General features: G+C 50.6%; 1 protein-coding gene across 1 annotated transcript in view; it reads right to left on the reverse strand.

The window, feature by feature from the left end:
- SPHKAP (SPHK1 interactor, AKAP domain containing) overlaps positions 1–14223 on the reverse strand; it is a 196676-nt gene extending 182453 nt beyond the window's left edge. Inside the window, exons 1-2 of the mRNA XM_066598216.1 lie at positions 14154–14223; positions 12351–12505 (exon numbers count right to left, since the gene is read on the reverse strand). Of these exons, the coding sequence (XP_066454313.1) occupies positions 12351–12505; positions 14154–14223 (225 nt within the window). The remainder of the gene's footprint in view (positions 1–12350; positions 12506–14153) is intronic.
- Positions 14224–14542: the final 319 nt, after the last annotated feature.

The following is a 14542-nucleotide window of genomic DNA, read 5'->3' on the forward strand; positions in this document are numbered from 1 at the left end:
TCCCGCCGACTCAGCCGTGACTGGGGAGCGGTGACACAGTCTTGGTGGGGAGCCATAAAGCTGGCCAGGCCCTTAAAGACTGTTGCACTGCCTGGGATGTACATGCTGCTCGATCTACGCACATCCCCTGCTACCTTGCCCTCGGTACTGCGCCTTCTGCCACTAGCGCTGTCGGCTGGGAATTTTACCATCAGCTTGTCCGCAAGGGTCCTGTGGTATAGCAACACTCTCGAACCCCTTTCCTCTTCGGGAATCAGAGTGGGCAGGTTCTCCTTATACCGTGGATCGAGCAGTGTGTACACCCAGTAATCCGTCGTGGCCAGAATGCGTGCAACGCGAGGGTCACGAGAAAGGCATCCTAACATGAAGTCAGCCATGTGTGCCAGGGTACCAGTACGCAACACATGGCTGTCCTCACTAGGAAGATCACTTTCAGGATCCTCCTCCTCCTCCTCCTCCTCCTCAGGCCATACACGCTGAAAGGATGACAGGCAATCAGCCGGTGTACCGTCAGCAGCGGCCCAAGCTGTCTCTTCCCCCTCCTCCTCATCCTCCTCATGCTCCTCCTCCTCCTCCTGTACGCGCTGAGAAATAGACAGGAGGGTGCCCTGACTATCCAGCGGCATACTGTCTTCCCCCACCCCCGTTTCAGAGCGCAAAGCAGCTGCCTTTATGGTTTGCAGGGAATTTCTCAAGATGCATAGCAGAGGAATGGTGACGCTAATGATTGTAGCATCGCCGCTCACCACCTGGGTAGACTCCTCAAAATTACCAAGGACATGGCAGATGTCTGCCAACCAGGCCCACTCTTCTGAAAGGAATTGAGGAGGCTGACTCCCACTGCGCCGCCCATGTTGGAGTTGGTATTCGACTATAGCTCTCCGTTGTTCATAGAGCCTGGCCAACATGTGGAGCGTAGAGTTCCACCGTGTGGGCACGTCGCACAGCAGTCGGTGCACTGGCAGCTTAAAGTGATGTTGCAGGGTGCGCAGGGTGGCAGCGTCCGTGTGGGACTTGCGGAAATGTGCGCAGAGCCGGCGCGCCTTTACGAGCAGGTCTGACAAGCGTGGGTAGCTTTTCAGAAAGCGCTGAACCACCAAATTAAAGACGTGGGCCAGGCATGGCACGTGCGTGAGGCTGCCGAGCTGCAGAGCCGCCACCAGGTTACGGCCGTTGTCACACACGACCATGCCCGGTTGGAGGCTCAGCGGCGCAAGCCAGCGGTCGGTCTGCTGTGTCAGACCCTGCAGCAGTTCGTGGGCCGTGTGCCTCTTATCGCCTAAGCTGAGTAGTTTCAGCACGGCCTGCTGACGCTTGCCCACCGCTGTGCTGCCACACCGCGCGACACCGACTGCTGGCGACATGCTGCTGCTAACACATCTTGATTGTGAGACAGAGGAGGAGGAGGAGGAGGAGGGTGCTTTAGTGGAGGAAGCATACACCTCCGCAGATACCAGCACCGAGCTGGGGCCCGCAATTCTGGGGGTGGGTAGGACGTGAGCGGTCCCAGGCTCTGACTCTGTCCCAGCCTCCACTAAATTCACCCAATGTGCCGTCAGGGAGATGTAGTGGCCCTGCCCGCCTGTGCTTGTCCACGTGTCCGTAGTTAAGTGGACCGTGGCAGTAACCGCGTTGGTGAGGGCGCGCACAATGTTGCGGGAGACGTGGTCGTGCAGGGCTGGGACGGCACATCGGGAAAAGTAGTGGCGACTGGGAACTGAGTAGCGCGGGGCCGCCGCCTCCATGATACTTTTGAAGGACTCCGTTTCCACAACCCTATACGGCAGCATCTCAAGGCTGATGAATTTTGAGATGCGGACGGTTAACGTTTGAGCGTGCGGGTGCGTGGCGGCGTACTTGCGCTTGCGCTCGAACACTTGCGCAAGCGACGGCTGAACGGTGCGCTGAACTACACTGCTGGATGGGGCCGAGGACAGCGGAGATGAGGGTGTGGGTGCAGGCCATGAGGCGGTAGTGCCTGTGTCCTGAGAGGGGGGTTGCATCTCAGTGGCAGGTTGGGGCACAGGGGGAGAGGCAGGGGTGCAAACCGGAGGCGGTGAACGGCCTTTGTCCCACCTTGCGGGGTGCTTGGCCATCATATGTCTGCGCATGGTGGTGGTGGTGAGGCTGTTGGTGTTGGCTCCCCGGCTGAGCTTTGCGCGACAAAGGTTGCACACCACTGTTTGTCGGTCGTCAGGCGTCTCTGTGAAAAACTGCCAGACCTTAGAGCACCTCGGCCTCCGCAGGGTGGCATGGCGCGAGGGGGCGCTTTGGGAAACACTTGGTGGATTATTCGGTCTGGCCCTGCCTCTACCCCTGGCCACTGCACTGCCTCTTGCAACCTGCCCTGCTGATGCCCTTGACTCCCCCTCTGAAGACCTGTCCTCCTGAGTAAGCGTTGCACACCAGGTGGGGTCAGTCACCTCATCGTCCTGCTGCTCTTCCTCCGAATCCTCTGTGCGCTGCTCCCTGGGACTTACTGCCCTTACTACTACCTCACTGCAAGACAACTGTGTCTGATCGTCATCGTCCTCCTCACCCACAGAAAGTTGTTGAGACAGTTGGCGGAAGTCCCCAGCCTCTTCCCCCGGACCCCGGGAACTTTCGAATGGTTGGGCATCAGTGACGATAAACTCCTCTGGTGGGAGAGGAACCGCTGCTGCCCAATCTAAGCAGGGGCCCGAGAACAGTTCCTGGGAGTGCTCCCGCTCCTGAGCAGGTGTTATTGTAGTGGAGTGAGGAGGCTGGGAGGAAGGAGGAGCAGCAGACAGAGGATTCGGATTGGCAGCAGTGGACGGCGCAGAACTGCGGGTAGACGATAGGTTGCTCGAAGCACTTTCTGCCATCCAGGACAGGACCTGCTCACACTGCTCATTTTCTAATAACCGTCTCCCGCGTGGACCCATTAATTGGGCGATGAATGTGGGGACGCCAGAAACGTGCCTCTCTCCTAATCGCGCAGCAGTCTGCTGCGACACACCTGGATCAGGAGCTTGGCCTGTGCCCACACCCTGACTTGGCCCTCCGCGTCCTCGGCCGCGTCCACGTCCTCTAGGCCTACCCCTACCCCTCAGCATGCTGTATTACCAGTGATTTGATTTCACAGGCAGGAAATAAATTGGCGCAAGACTGCAGGCCAAATATAATTTTTGCCCTTTTTGGAAAACGAAAGGCCCCACTGCCTCTAGTGAATGAATTATCTAAGTTTAATAACTGTGCTGTGTCCCTGCTTATGTGTCACAGAACGTGAGGGTAGCAGAGTTATTATAACTCTGGCAGAGCAGGTATTTTTTTTCCCAATTAAGGAAAGCAAATGGCGAAGCCAGCAGTAAAGCGTAGCTGGGTGCGTATGATTTAGCACTGTTCTTCACGCAGCTCACACGTCTCCACCGCCCGTAAGGACGGACAGAGGCTGGACAAATAGATTTGTTTTCAGTTTTTTCCCACCAAAAGGCAGCACTGCGTATATTCTATGAACATGAGAAGTGTAATAACTGTGCTGTGTCCCTGCTTATGTGTCACAGAACGTGAGGGTAGCAGAGTTATTATAACTCTGGCAGAGCAGGTATTTTTTTTCCCAATTAAGGAAAGCAAATGGCGAAGCCAGCAGTAAAGCGTAGCTGGGTGCGTATGATTTAGCACTGTTCTTCACGCAGCTCACACGTCTCCACCGCCCGTAAGGACGGACAGAGGCTGGACAAATAGATTTGTTTTCAGTTTTTTCCCACCAAAAGGCAGCACTGCGTATATTCTATGAACATGAGAAGTGTAATAACTGTGCTGTGTCCCTGCTTATGTGTCACAGAACGTGAGGGTAGCAGAGTTATTATAACTCTGGCAGAGCAGGTATTTTTTTTCCCAATTAAGGAAAGCAAATGGCGAAGCCAGCAGTAAAGCGTAGCTGGGTGCGTATGATTTAGCACTGTTCTTCACGCAGCTCACACGTCTCCACCGCCCGTAAGGACGGACAGAGGCTGGACAAATAGATTTGTTTTCAGTTTTTTCCCACCAAAAGGCAGCACTGCGTATATTCTATGAACATGAGAAGTGTAATAACTGTGCTGTGTCCCTGCTTATGTGTCACAGAACGTGAGGGTAGCAGAGTTATTATAACTCTGGCAGAGCAAGTTTTTTTTTTCCCAATTAAGGAAAGCAAATGGCGAAGCCAGCAGTAAAGCGTAGCTGGGTGCGTATGATTTAGCACTGTTCTTCACGCAGCTCACACGTCTCCACCGCCCGTAAGGACGGACAGAGGCTGGACAAATAGATTTGTTTTCAGTTTTTTCCCACCAAAAGGCAGCACTGCGTATATTCTATGAACATGAGAAGTGTAATAACTGTGCTGTGTCCCTGCTTATGTGTCACAGAACGTGAGGGTAGCAGAGTTATTATAACTCTGGCAGAGCAGGTATTTTTTTTCCCAATTAAGGAAAGCAAATGGCGAAGCCAGCAGTAAAGCGTAGCTGGGTGCGTATGATTTAGCACTGTTCTTCACGCAGCTCACACGTCTCCACCGCCCGTAAGGACGGACAGAGGCTGGACAAATAGATTTGTTTTCAGTTTTTTCCCACCAAAAGGCAGCACTGCGTATATTCTATGAACATGAGAAGTGTAATAACTGTGCTGTGTCCCTGCTTATGTGTCACAGAACGTGAGGGTAGCAGAGTTATTATAACTCTGGCAGAGCAGGTATTTTTTTTCCCAATTAAGGAAAGCAAATGGCGAAGCCAGCAGTAAAGCGTAGCTGGGTGCGTATGATTTAGCACTGTTCTTCACGCAGCTCACACGTCTCCACCGCCCGTAAGGACGGACAGAGGCTGGACAAATAGATTTGTTTTCAGTTTTTTCCCACCAAAAGGCAGCACTGCGTATATTCTATGAATAATAACTGTGTTGTGGCCCTGCCTATACAATTCTTTCCCTGCAGTATCAATGGAGGGTGGAATGCTCTGCAGAGGCGATTTTGAGAAGCCCAAAAAAAATGCAGCACAGCTAACAGCAGCCTGGACAGTACTGCACACGGATAAATATGGCCCTAGAAAGGACCGTTGAGGTTCTTGAAGGCTACACTCACTCCTAACACTCTCCCTGCCTATGCAGCACTTCTGTCCCTAATGCCAGGTGCAACGGTCTGCAGAGGCGATTTTGAGAAAAAAAAAAATCCCACTGCTAACAGCAGCCAACACACAGCTATCAGTGGCCCTAATAAGGACCTTTGGGGGGTCTTGAAGCCTACACTAACTACCAATTCTTTCCCTACAGCAGCTCCAGTATAAACAGCACTGTCCCTCATCTAACTCACACCGCATCTGAGGCGAGCCGCGGGAGGGGCCGACTTTTATATTAGGCGAACACCTGATCTCGCCAGCCACTCACAGCAGGGGGGTGGTATAGGGCTTAAACGTTGCAGGGGGAAGTTGTAATGCCTTCCCTGTCTTTCAATTGGCCAGAAAAGCGCGCTAACGTCTCAGGGAAGGAAGTGAAAGTAACCAGAACACCGCATGGTGTTCGTTACGAATAACGAACATCCCGAACACCCTAATATTCGCACGAATATCAAGCTCGGACGAACGCGTTCGCTCATCTCTAATCACCACCCATTCTCCTGGCATCAACGCTCATATCCTGGCTGCCATGATGCCACGAGTTTGGATCGGTAATGCTGTAGCCTCTGATTGGCAGGCAGTAGTCACCTGACTTCTACTATCATCAAAGAGCGGGGGAATCATCCTGCTGCGGTGCTGGATTCCCGAGGCTGTGGAGATTAAGTTCCCATTTGTTTTATTATTTTAACACATTTAGGTCATATTTTAAAAAGTTTCCTTGTAACCAGATAACCCTTTTAATGGCCTACTGGGGGTGGTAGAATCATAGATCACAGTAACCTCAAAAATTGAGATTCCGGGATGATTGTGTGAACCAGAGATTTTACTGTGATTATCACTTGGAGTACTGTCGTTTTTGATAAGAATATTTTGATTCACTAACAGCAACTAGAAATCTTGAAAATGGAAATTGCCATATCTAGTACATGAGAAAACTGTACTAATTAAACATTGCACTATACAGAATTTAAAGGACCCTCCAGTCCTGGACAAACAAATATGGCCGCAGCAGCTTCTCTGACTACCTGATGCACACTGTACATTACTATGCATCATTAGTGTAAGACACTACACCTGCTTTGTTTGACTAGTGCAGCCGACGTGAGCAGAACTGGCCAGTCGGATCAGCATGCAGTGTCCTAAACTACCAATGCATACAATGTGCATCAGGTAGTCAGAGAAATAGGTCAGCCATCTTTGTTTCTCCAGGGCTGGAGAGGTCACTTTAAAGCATACCTAATAGAGATGAGCGAGCACCAAAATGCTCGGGTGCTCGTTACTCGGGACGAAATTATTGCGATGCTCGAGGGTTCGTTTCGAGTAACGAACCCCATTGAAGTCAATGGGCGACCCGAGCATTTTTGTATATCGCCGATGCTCGCTAAGGTTTTTAATTTGTGAAAATCTGGGCAATTCAAGAAAGTGATGGGAACGACACAGCAACGGATAGGGCAGGCGAGGGGCTACATGTTGGGCTGCATCTCAAGTTCTCAGGTCCCACTATTAAGCCACAATAGCGGCAAGAGTGGGCCCCCCCCTCCCAACAACTTTTACTTCTGAAAAGCCCTCATTAGCAATACATACCTTAGCTAAGCACCACACTACCTCCAACAAAGCACAATCACTGCCTGCATGACACTCTGCTGCCACTTCTCCTGGGTTACATGCTGCCCAACCATCCCGCACGACCCAGTGTCCACAGCGCACACCAAAGTGTCCCTGCGCAGCCTTCAGCTGCACTCATGCCACACCACCCTCATGTCTATTTATAAGTGCGTCTGCCATGAGGAGGAACCGCAGGCACACACTGCAGAGGGTTGGCACGGCTAGGCAGCGACCCTCTTTAAAAGGGGCGGGGCGATAGCCCACAATGCTGTACAGAAGCAATGAGAAATATAATCCTGTGCCACCGCCATCAGGAGCTGCACACGTGGGCATAGCAATGGGGAACCTATGTGCCACACACTATTCATTCTGTCAAGGTGTCTGCATGCCCCAGTCAGACCGCGTTTTTTTATAAATAGTCACAGGCAGGTACAACTCCGCAATGGGAATTCCGTGTGCACCCACAGCATGGGTGGCTCCCTGGAACCCACCGGCTGTACATAAATGTCTCCCATTGCAGTGCCCATCACAGCTGAGGTAACGTCCGATTAAATGCAGGTGGGCTTCGGCCCACACTGCATGCCCCAGTCAGACTGGGGTTCTTTAGAAGTGGACACATGCAGTTACAACTCCCTGTGGACCCACAGCATGGGATGTATAGAATACACAGATTGATGAAGCAAAAAGGTCCCCGTTTTTGGTGGTGATAGAGAACGATGCTTCCATCCGTGGGTGCAGCCTACGTATTGCTTAGGTATCGCTGCTGTCCGCTGGTGGAGAAGAGAAGTCTGGGGAAATCCAGGCTTTGTTCATCTTGATGAGTGTAAGCCTGTCGGCACTGTCGGTTGACAGGCGGGTACGCTTATCCGTGATGATTCCCCCAGCCGCACTAAACACCCTCTCTGACAAGACAATAGCCGCAGGACAAGCAAGCACCTCCAGGGCATACAGCGTGAGTTCAGGCCACGTGTCCAGCTTCGACACCCAGTAGTTGTAGGGGGCAGAGGCGTCACCGAGGATGGTCGTGCGATCGGCTACGTACTCCCTCACCATCCTTTTACAGTGCTCCCGCCAACTCAGCCTTGACTGGGGAGCGGTGACACAGTCTTGCTGGGGAGCCATAAAGCTGGCAAAGGCCTTGGAGAATGTTCCCCTGCCTGCGCTGTACATGCTGCCTGATCTCTGCGCCTCCCCTGCTACCTGGCCCTCGGAACTGCACCTTCTGCCACTAGTGCTGTCGGATGGCAATGTTACCATCAGTTTGTCCGCCAGGGTCCTGTGGTATAGCATCACTCTCGAACCCCTTTCCTCTTCGGGTATGAGAGTGGAAAGGTTCTCCTTATACCGTGGGTCGAGCAGTGTGTACACCCAGTAATCCGTAGTGGCCAGAATGCGTGTAACGCGAGGGTCTCGAGAAAGGCATCCTAACATGAAGTCAGCCATGTGTGCCAGGGTACCAGTACGCAACACATGGCTGTCCTTACTAGGAAGATCACTTTCAGGATCCTCCTCCTCCGGCCATACATGCTGAATGGATGACAGGCAAGCAGCATGGGTACTCTCAGCAGTGGGCCAAGCTGTCTCTTCCCCCTTCTCCTCATGCTCCTCCCCCTCCTCCTCAACGCGCTGAGATATAGACATGAGGGTGCTCTGACTATCCAGCGACATGCTGTCTTCCCCCGCCTCCGTTTCCAAGCGCAAAGCATCTGCCTTTATGCTTTGCAGGGAACTTCTCAAGAGGCATAGCAGAGGAATGGTGACGCTAATGATTGCAGCATCCCTGCTCAGCATCTGGGTAGACTCCTCAAAGTTTCCAAGGACCTGGCAGATGTCTGCCAACCAGGCCCACTCTTCTGTAAAGAATTGAGGAGGCTGACTCCCACTACGCCACCCATGTTGGAGTTGGTATTCCACTATAGCTCTACGCTGCTCATAGAGTCTGGCCAACAGCGTAGAGTTCCACCGTGTGGGTATGTCGCACGGCAGTCGGTGCACTGGCAGATTAAACCGATGTTGCAGGGTCCGCAGGGTGGCAGCGTCCGTCTTGGACTTGCGGAAATGTGCGCTGACCCGGCGCACCTTTCCGAGCAGGTATGACAAGTGTGGGTAGCTTTTCAGAAAGCGCTGAACCACCAAATTAAAGACATGGGCCAGGCATGGCACGTGCGTGAGGCTGCCGAGCTGCAGAGCCGCCACCAGGTTACGGCCATTGTCACACACGACCATGCCCGGTTGGAGGCTCAGCGGCGAAAGCCAGCGGTCGGTCTGCTCTGTCAGACCCTGCAGCAGTTCGTGGGCCGTGTGCCTCTTCTCTCCTAAGCTGAGTAGTTTCAGCATGGCCTGCTGACGCTTGCCCACCGCTGTGCTGCCACGCCGCGCGACACCGACTGCTGGCGACGTGCTGCTACTGCTGACACATCTTGATTGCGAGACAGAGGTTGCGTTGGAGGAGGAGGAGGGTGGTTTAGTGGAGGAAGCATACACCGCCGCAGATACCAGCACCGAGCTGCGGCCCGCAATTCTGGGGTGGGTAGGACGTGAGCGGTCCCAGGCTCTGACTCTGTCCCAGCCTCCACTAAATTCACCCAATGTGCCATCAGGGAGATATAGTGGCCCTGCCCGCCTGTGCTTGCCACGTGTCCGTTGTTAAGTGGACCTTGGCAGCAACCGCGTTGGTGAGGGCGCGTACAATGTTGCGGGAGACGTGGTCGTGCAGGGCTGGGACGGCACATCGGGAAAAGTAGTGGCGACTGGGAACCGAGTAGTGCGGGGCCGCCGCCGCCATCATGCTTTTGAAAGCCTCCGTTTCCACAAGCCTATACGGCAGCATCTCAAGGCTGATCAATTTGGCTATGTGCACGTTTATCGCTTGAGCGTGCAGGTGCGTGGCGGCGTACTTGCGCTTGCGCTCAAACAGTTGCGCTAGCGACGTCTGGATGCTGCGCTGAGAGACATTGCTGGATGGAGCCGAGGACAGCGGAGGTGAGGGTGTGGGTGCAGGCCGGTAGGCACTCGTGCCTGTGTCCTCAGAGGGGGGTTGGATCTCAGTGGCAGGTTGGGGCACAGGGGGAGAGGCAGTGGTGCAAACCGGAGGCGGTGAACGGCCTTCGTCCCACCTTGTGGGGTGCTTGGCCATCATATGCCTGTGCATGCTGGTGGTGGTGGCTCCCCAGCTGATCTTGGCGCGACAAAGGTTGCACACCACTGTTCGTCGGTCGTCAGGCGTCTCTGTGAAAAACTGCCACACCTTAGAGCACCTTGGCCTCTGCAGGGTGGCATGGCGTGAGGGGCGCTTTGGGAAACAGTTGGTGGATTATTTGGTCTGGCCCTGCCTCTACCCCTGGCCACCGCACTGGCTCGGCCTGTGCCCACACCCTGACTTGGGCCTCCGCGTCCTCGCCCGCGTCCACGTCCTCTAGGCCTACCCCTACCCCTCAGCATGCTGTATTACCAGTAGTGCAGAAACAGAATGCTGTAATTAAATGTGCCGCTTATTAGCCTGTGGTTGGAGGCTGACTTCGCTTACGGAACACACAGCAGAGGCAGGAAAGAATTTTGCGCAAGCCTGCTGTAACACTTAGCTGGCTGCGTATGAATTAGGACAACTACCCCCAGCAGAGACCCAGTACACTTGTGGACAGGAATACAGCGGTGATGTAAGAGGCAACACAGAGGCAGGAAAGAATTTTGCGCAAGCCTGCTGTAACACTTAGCTGGCTGCGTATGAATTAGGACAACTACCCCCAGCAGAGACCCAGTACACTGAGGACGGTCACGGGCAGCCCAAATAGATTTTTTTTCCCAAATGTTTTTGGAAAGGCCCACTGCCTATATACACTAAATGTGTCTTCTGTCCCTGCCTCACCACTACTGGCCCTGGACAATGTAAAATTACTGCAGGACGCAATGCTCTGCACGGCTGATATGCAAAAAAAAAAAAATGTGCAACACTGCAAAAAGCAGCCTCCACACTACTGCACACGGTTAGTTGTGGCCCTAAGAAGGACCGTTGGGGTTCTTGAAGCCTAAAATAACTCCTAACACTCTCCCTATAGCAGCTCCGGCACCACCAGCACTGTCCCTGATCTCTGTCAGAATGCATCTGTGGCGAGCCGCGGGAGGGGCTGATTTATATACTCGGGTGACACCTGATCTCGCCAGCCACTCACTGCAGGGGGGTGGTATAGGGCTTGAACGTCGCAGGGGGAAGTTGTAATGCCTTCCCTGTCTTTCTATTGGCCAGAAAAGCACGCTAACGTCTCAGAGATGAAAGTGAAAGTAACTCGAACATCTCTAATACCTAACTTTTGTACATTAGGACTAACACTATATCTGACCATTATATGACTTATATCGTGCATTTTTTTTTTACAAATTATTGTCTCTGCAGGCTGAATCTGTCATTCTCAGTTCTCTTAGAACTGGTGGGAAGGTGCCTGCTATCATGGTATCCTGAACACACTGCGCACAGAGAAAACTGCATATTTTGCTCCCTAATTCGCTGCATAAATCAGGAAGGACATTACAGCAGGCCTGAGCAGTGGAGATGTAATTTCAGAAGTGAAAACACAGTAAACAATCACTTACAATTAGCTGCAGACATGTCTGTGTGAGTCTTTCCTTCTCTCCTTCTCCTGTCCCACCACGTCTCTGCTCTCATAGGCTTCAATGAGCTCAATGTGTCATCCTACTCTTACACTTCCTGTTCTGCCATTGTGCCATCTCTAAAACTAATGATGGGTCGTTTATGAATGAACAAGCTATATGAGCTGGTTCCTAAAAGTGGCTCTTTCAGTGGCTCTTATATTTGGGTTGAGCCCTCACTCATGGTGTTCTGCTCTCTAAGCTGACTCTGTAGAGAGGAAGGCAGGCAGGCAGACCTACCCCTCCCCTCATAGTTTGGTGTACGGGCCATACCACAAAGAGAAAGAGAGAGATGACAGGTTGCCTGTCTGCTGTTTTGCCCTTCTCTCGATTCTGTGGGAGGAGAACAGAACAGCCTTTAGTGAAGCAGTTGAAAGAGTCATCGCCTTTTTGTGAGGTGATCCAAATGATCCGACTTACCAAAAAAGGCTGGACTTTCCATCACTATCCAAAACTGAGATGACATCACTTGAGGGCAGGCAGCGGACAGCAAGTGAGGAGGAAGGGAGACCCCTAGTGGCCAGCACTTTAGAGGGATTTTTCAGCACTAAAATGTCATTTTAAGTAAATAAAGTAAATTGCACTTTTGCTAGTCATCACATTGGCTATCGTATTAGCACATGTAGTTTGAAACATTAGTCAGCATACAAGTTATTTAATTATATAGATCAAAAGCACATTTTTAGAAAAACCAAGACTGCAATTTGTGATGCAGCTATTTGAACTAAAGTCTGAAGAAGTGGATTCAAAAGGAATGGAAACTATGAAGGAATGACTTATACTTCTTACTGCTGGGCTACATCAAAAACTGCAGTGGCATTTTTCCAAAAACCCTGTGTGTGAACTACCATGGCAATGGAAAAATACAGAACGTTGTGCAACTGTTCTATGAAAAATTAAAAAGTTTTACTCATTTTCTAAAGAAAAGCTATGCAACTTTTTTATCTATATAAAATTAGAAACCTCGTTAACACATCCAGAATGGGTTTACTATACCTTTTTGCAGGCTGTGATGGAACTACCCAGATTGCTGGTTGATGGGTCATTGATGCTGTTTCCAACACTGCTGCCACGTTTGTCTGCAGGTCCATACATGGCTGCCAGGTCACAACTGTTGAAATTAGACACATGCAAAAAAAGCGTCAGTCTGTCTATGTATATATATATATGTGTGAACTCAGCTTGGCTATTTAAGTAGACATTGGAAAAGGAAAAGGGAAGCGCTCCATAGTGTAGTAATACAGCAATAGCATGATGTCTGCTGCAGTATTTTAATACTCCCCTGGTCAGGTTGTGCAAACCAAGCCCAACACTCATATAATGCCTGTAAGAGCAGCTGCTGCTCCTGAGATGGATGGGTGGGACACCTATATAGTGTCAGAACTAGATAAGATAAAGAACCAGGATAACATATTTCAGTGCCTCATTAGATAACTGCGATCCGATGAAGGCGCCCATTCGGCGCTGAACATGTAGTCTTCATTAAAGTCTTTCTTCTTCTTATCCAACCATTCGGCATTGAAACGCGCTGTCTTCATTAAAGGCTTTCTTCTTCTTATCTGACATCCTCCTGATCAGCTGCCTGCGAATCCCGTTTTTTATCTCATCTAGTCCTATTTAAGTATAAGCTCACACACAATGATGTGACAGAAAGTCAAACCCCGAAAACTAAAGTAAAACAGTTTTTTTTTTGCTCTGGGTTTTGTGGTTTGGAATGATGCAGTTTCCTGCCAGAATTTTACATAGTATTGGAATGTAAAAGAATCATAGAAGACAGCCATACTTACTTGTATACTGATACTAAATATAATAAGGGCAGGTGTAGACACCACATCCCTCAGCATGCAGACAAGCAAATTGCTATAGGGAGGAGCATTGCAAAGGTGTGATATACTGATGAACAACCACTCACACACCTAGCACATATTGGGGGAAGTGGTGGCTTAGAACTATGCTTGCAAGTAGATAAGGCATACAAAGGATGCCAAGTCCCACTGAAACATGAAGAGCACCATGCAGACTGCGGGCAATCAGCCCAAAACAGCTGTCTGTGTATCGTTATTCTAGCTTTGGCTCACAATTTCCAATCATTGCTACAAGGCTTGTTAAAAAGTCTGACATTGACTTGCAGGAATGCTGCCTTCCAATAGGTGGCGCTGCAGAGGTGTAGTTCCATCTTACTATTTGCATATTTCCCAGAGGAGCATGCATGCCCTTATAAGTCTCCTCTCACCTTCTAGGTGCTCTCCCTAATGAGAAACGATACCCTTCCTGACCTACAACCTATTTATGACACCACATTTGATTTAGTCCAGTGGGTTGCCCTGCACCTCAAAGTGAACCACACTGGACCAACACCCTGGTCTTCACCAGCATTTAAAGCTGTTCCCTGCAAAAATAATGATAAATACTAGGCATTGGTTAATATGTCGCTGAGTATATGCTAGCTTGCAACCTATGTCAAGGGTCCCTCATTTTCTAGCGAGCCCCTACAATAACATTACATTACATTATTTCGTGTTGGCAGCTGCATGTAGTCAGACATTTATCATTGCAATAGTCTGTGGGATGGCTATCAGGTGCATATGCTCCTGACAGTTGTCCCTTGTGAAGCGGTTTTAAGCAAAAGTATAACACCACACTGGTTTTCTGTTGGGCACCTTCATATAACCACCAGCAGTCTATTTACAGAGAGACATTGTTATGCTTTATTTTTTCCTTCTCTGGTAGATGAAGCGCATGTGAAAAAATGGGCTTGATCTACAAAAGCTGGCCAAAAGTCCTACAAAAACTTCTCACCAACTGGTAGCAAAGTGACTGTGCTTCCCCACTGCAAAGACCCTATAGCAGGTTCACGGTCTAGCTCCATGGTATGTAATGTATGCTCCTCACATAAGTGGCGGTGTAGACTGTAAGAAGAGGAGCTTTTGATACCTTGAAACCTAGAATGTTTCATGCCTAAGTGATGTAACATGGCACCAGAATATACGCTAATAAGTAGGACATTTTCGTATAACATGAATATATGTCTTCAGCCTGTAAGTAGATCATTAGAAGAGAATAATCATCTGCTTTGGGTTCTCTGGCTGTTATTCTTCTCATGCCCGGTCAGCCTTTCATCGAAGCACCACAGGTTATCTAACCAGTGCAAAATAATTAGAACATTGCATTTACTCCTCACCAGGGGA

The sequence above is a fragment of the Eleutherodactylus coqui genome, chromosome 1 (genome assembly GCF_035609145.1).
Source record: "Eleutherodactylus coqui strain aEleCoq1 chromosome 1, aEleCoq1.hap1, whole genome shotgun sequence".
In the NCBI taxonomy this organism is placed as follows: Eukaryota; Metazoa; Chordata; class Amphibia; order Anura; family Eleutherodactylidae; genus Eleutherodactylus; species Eleutherodactylus coqui.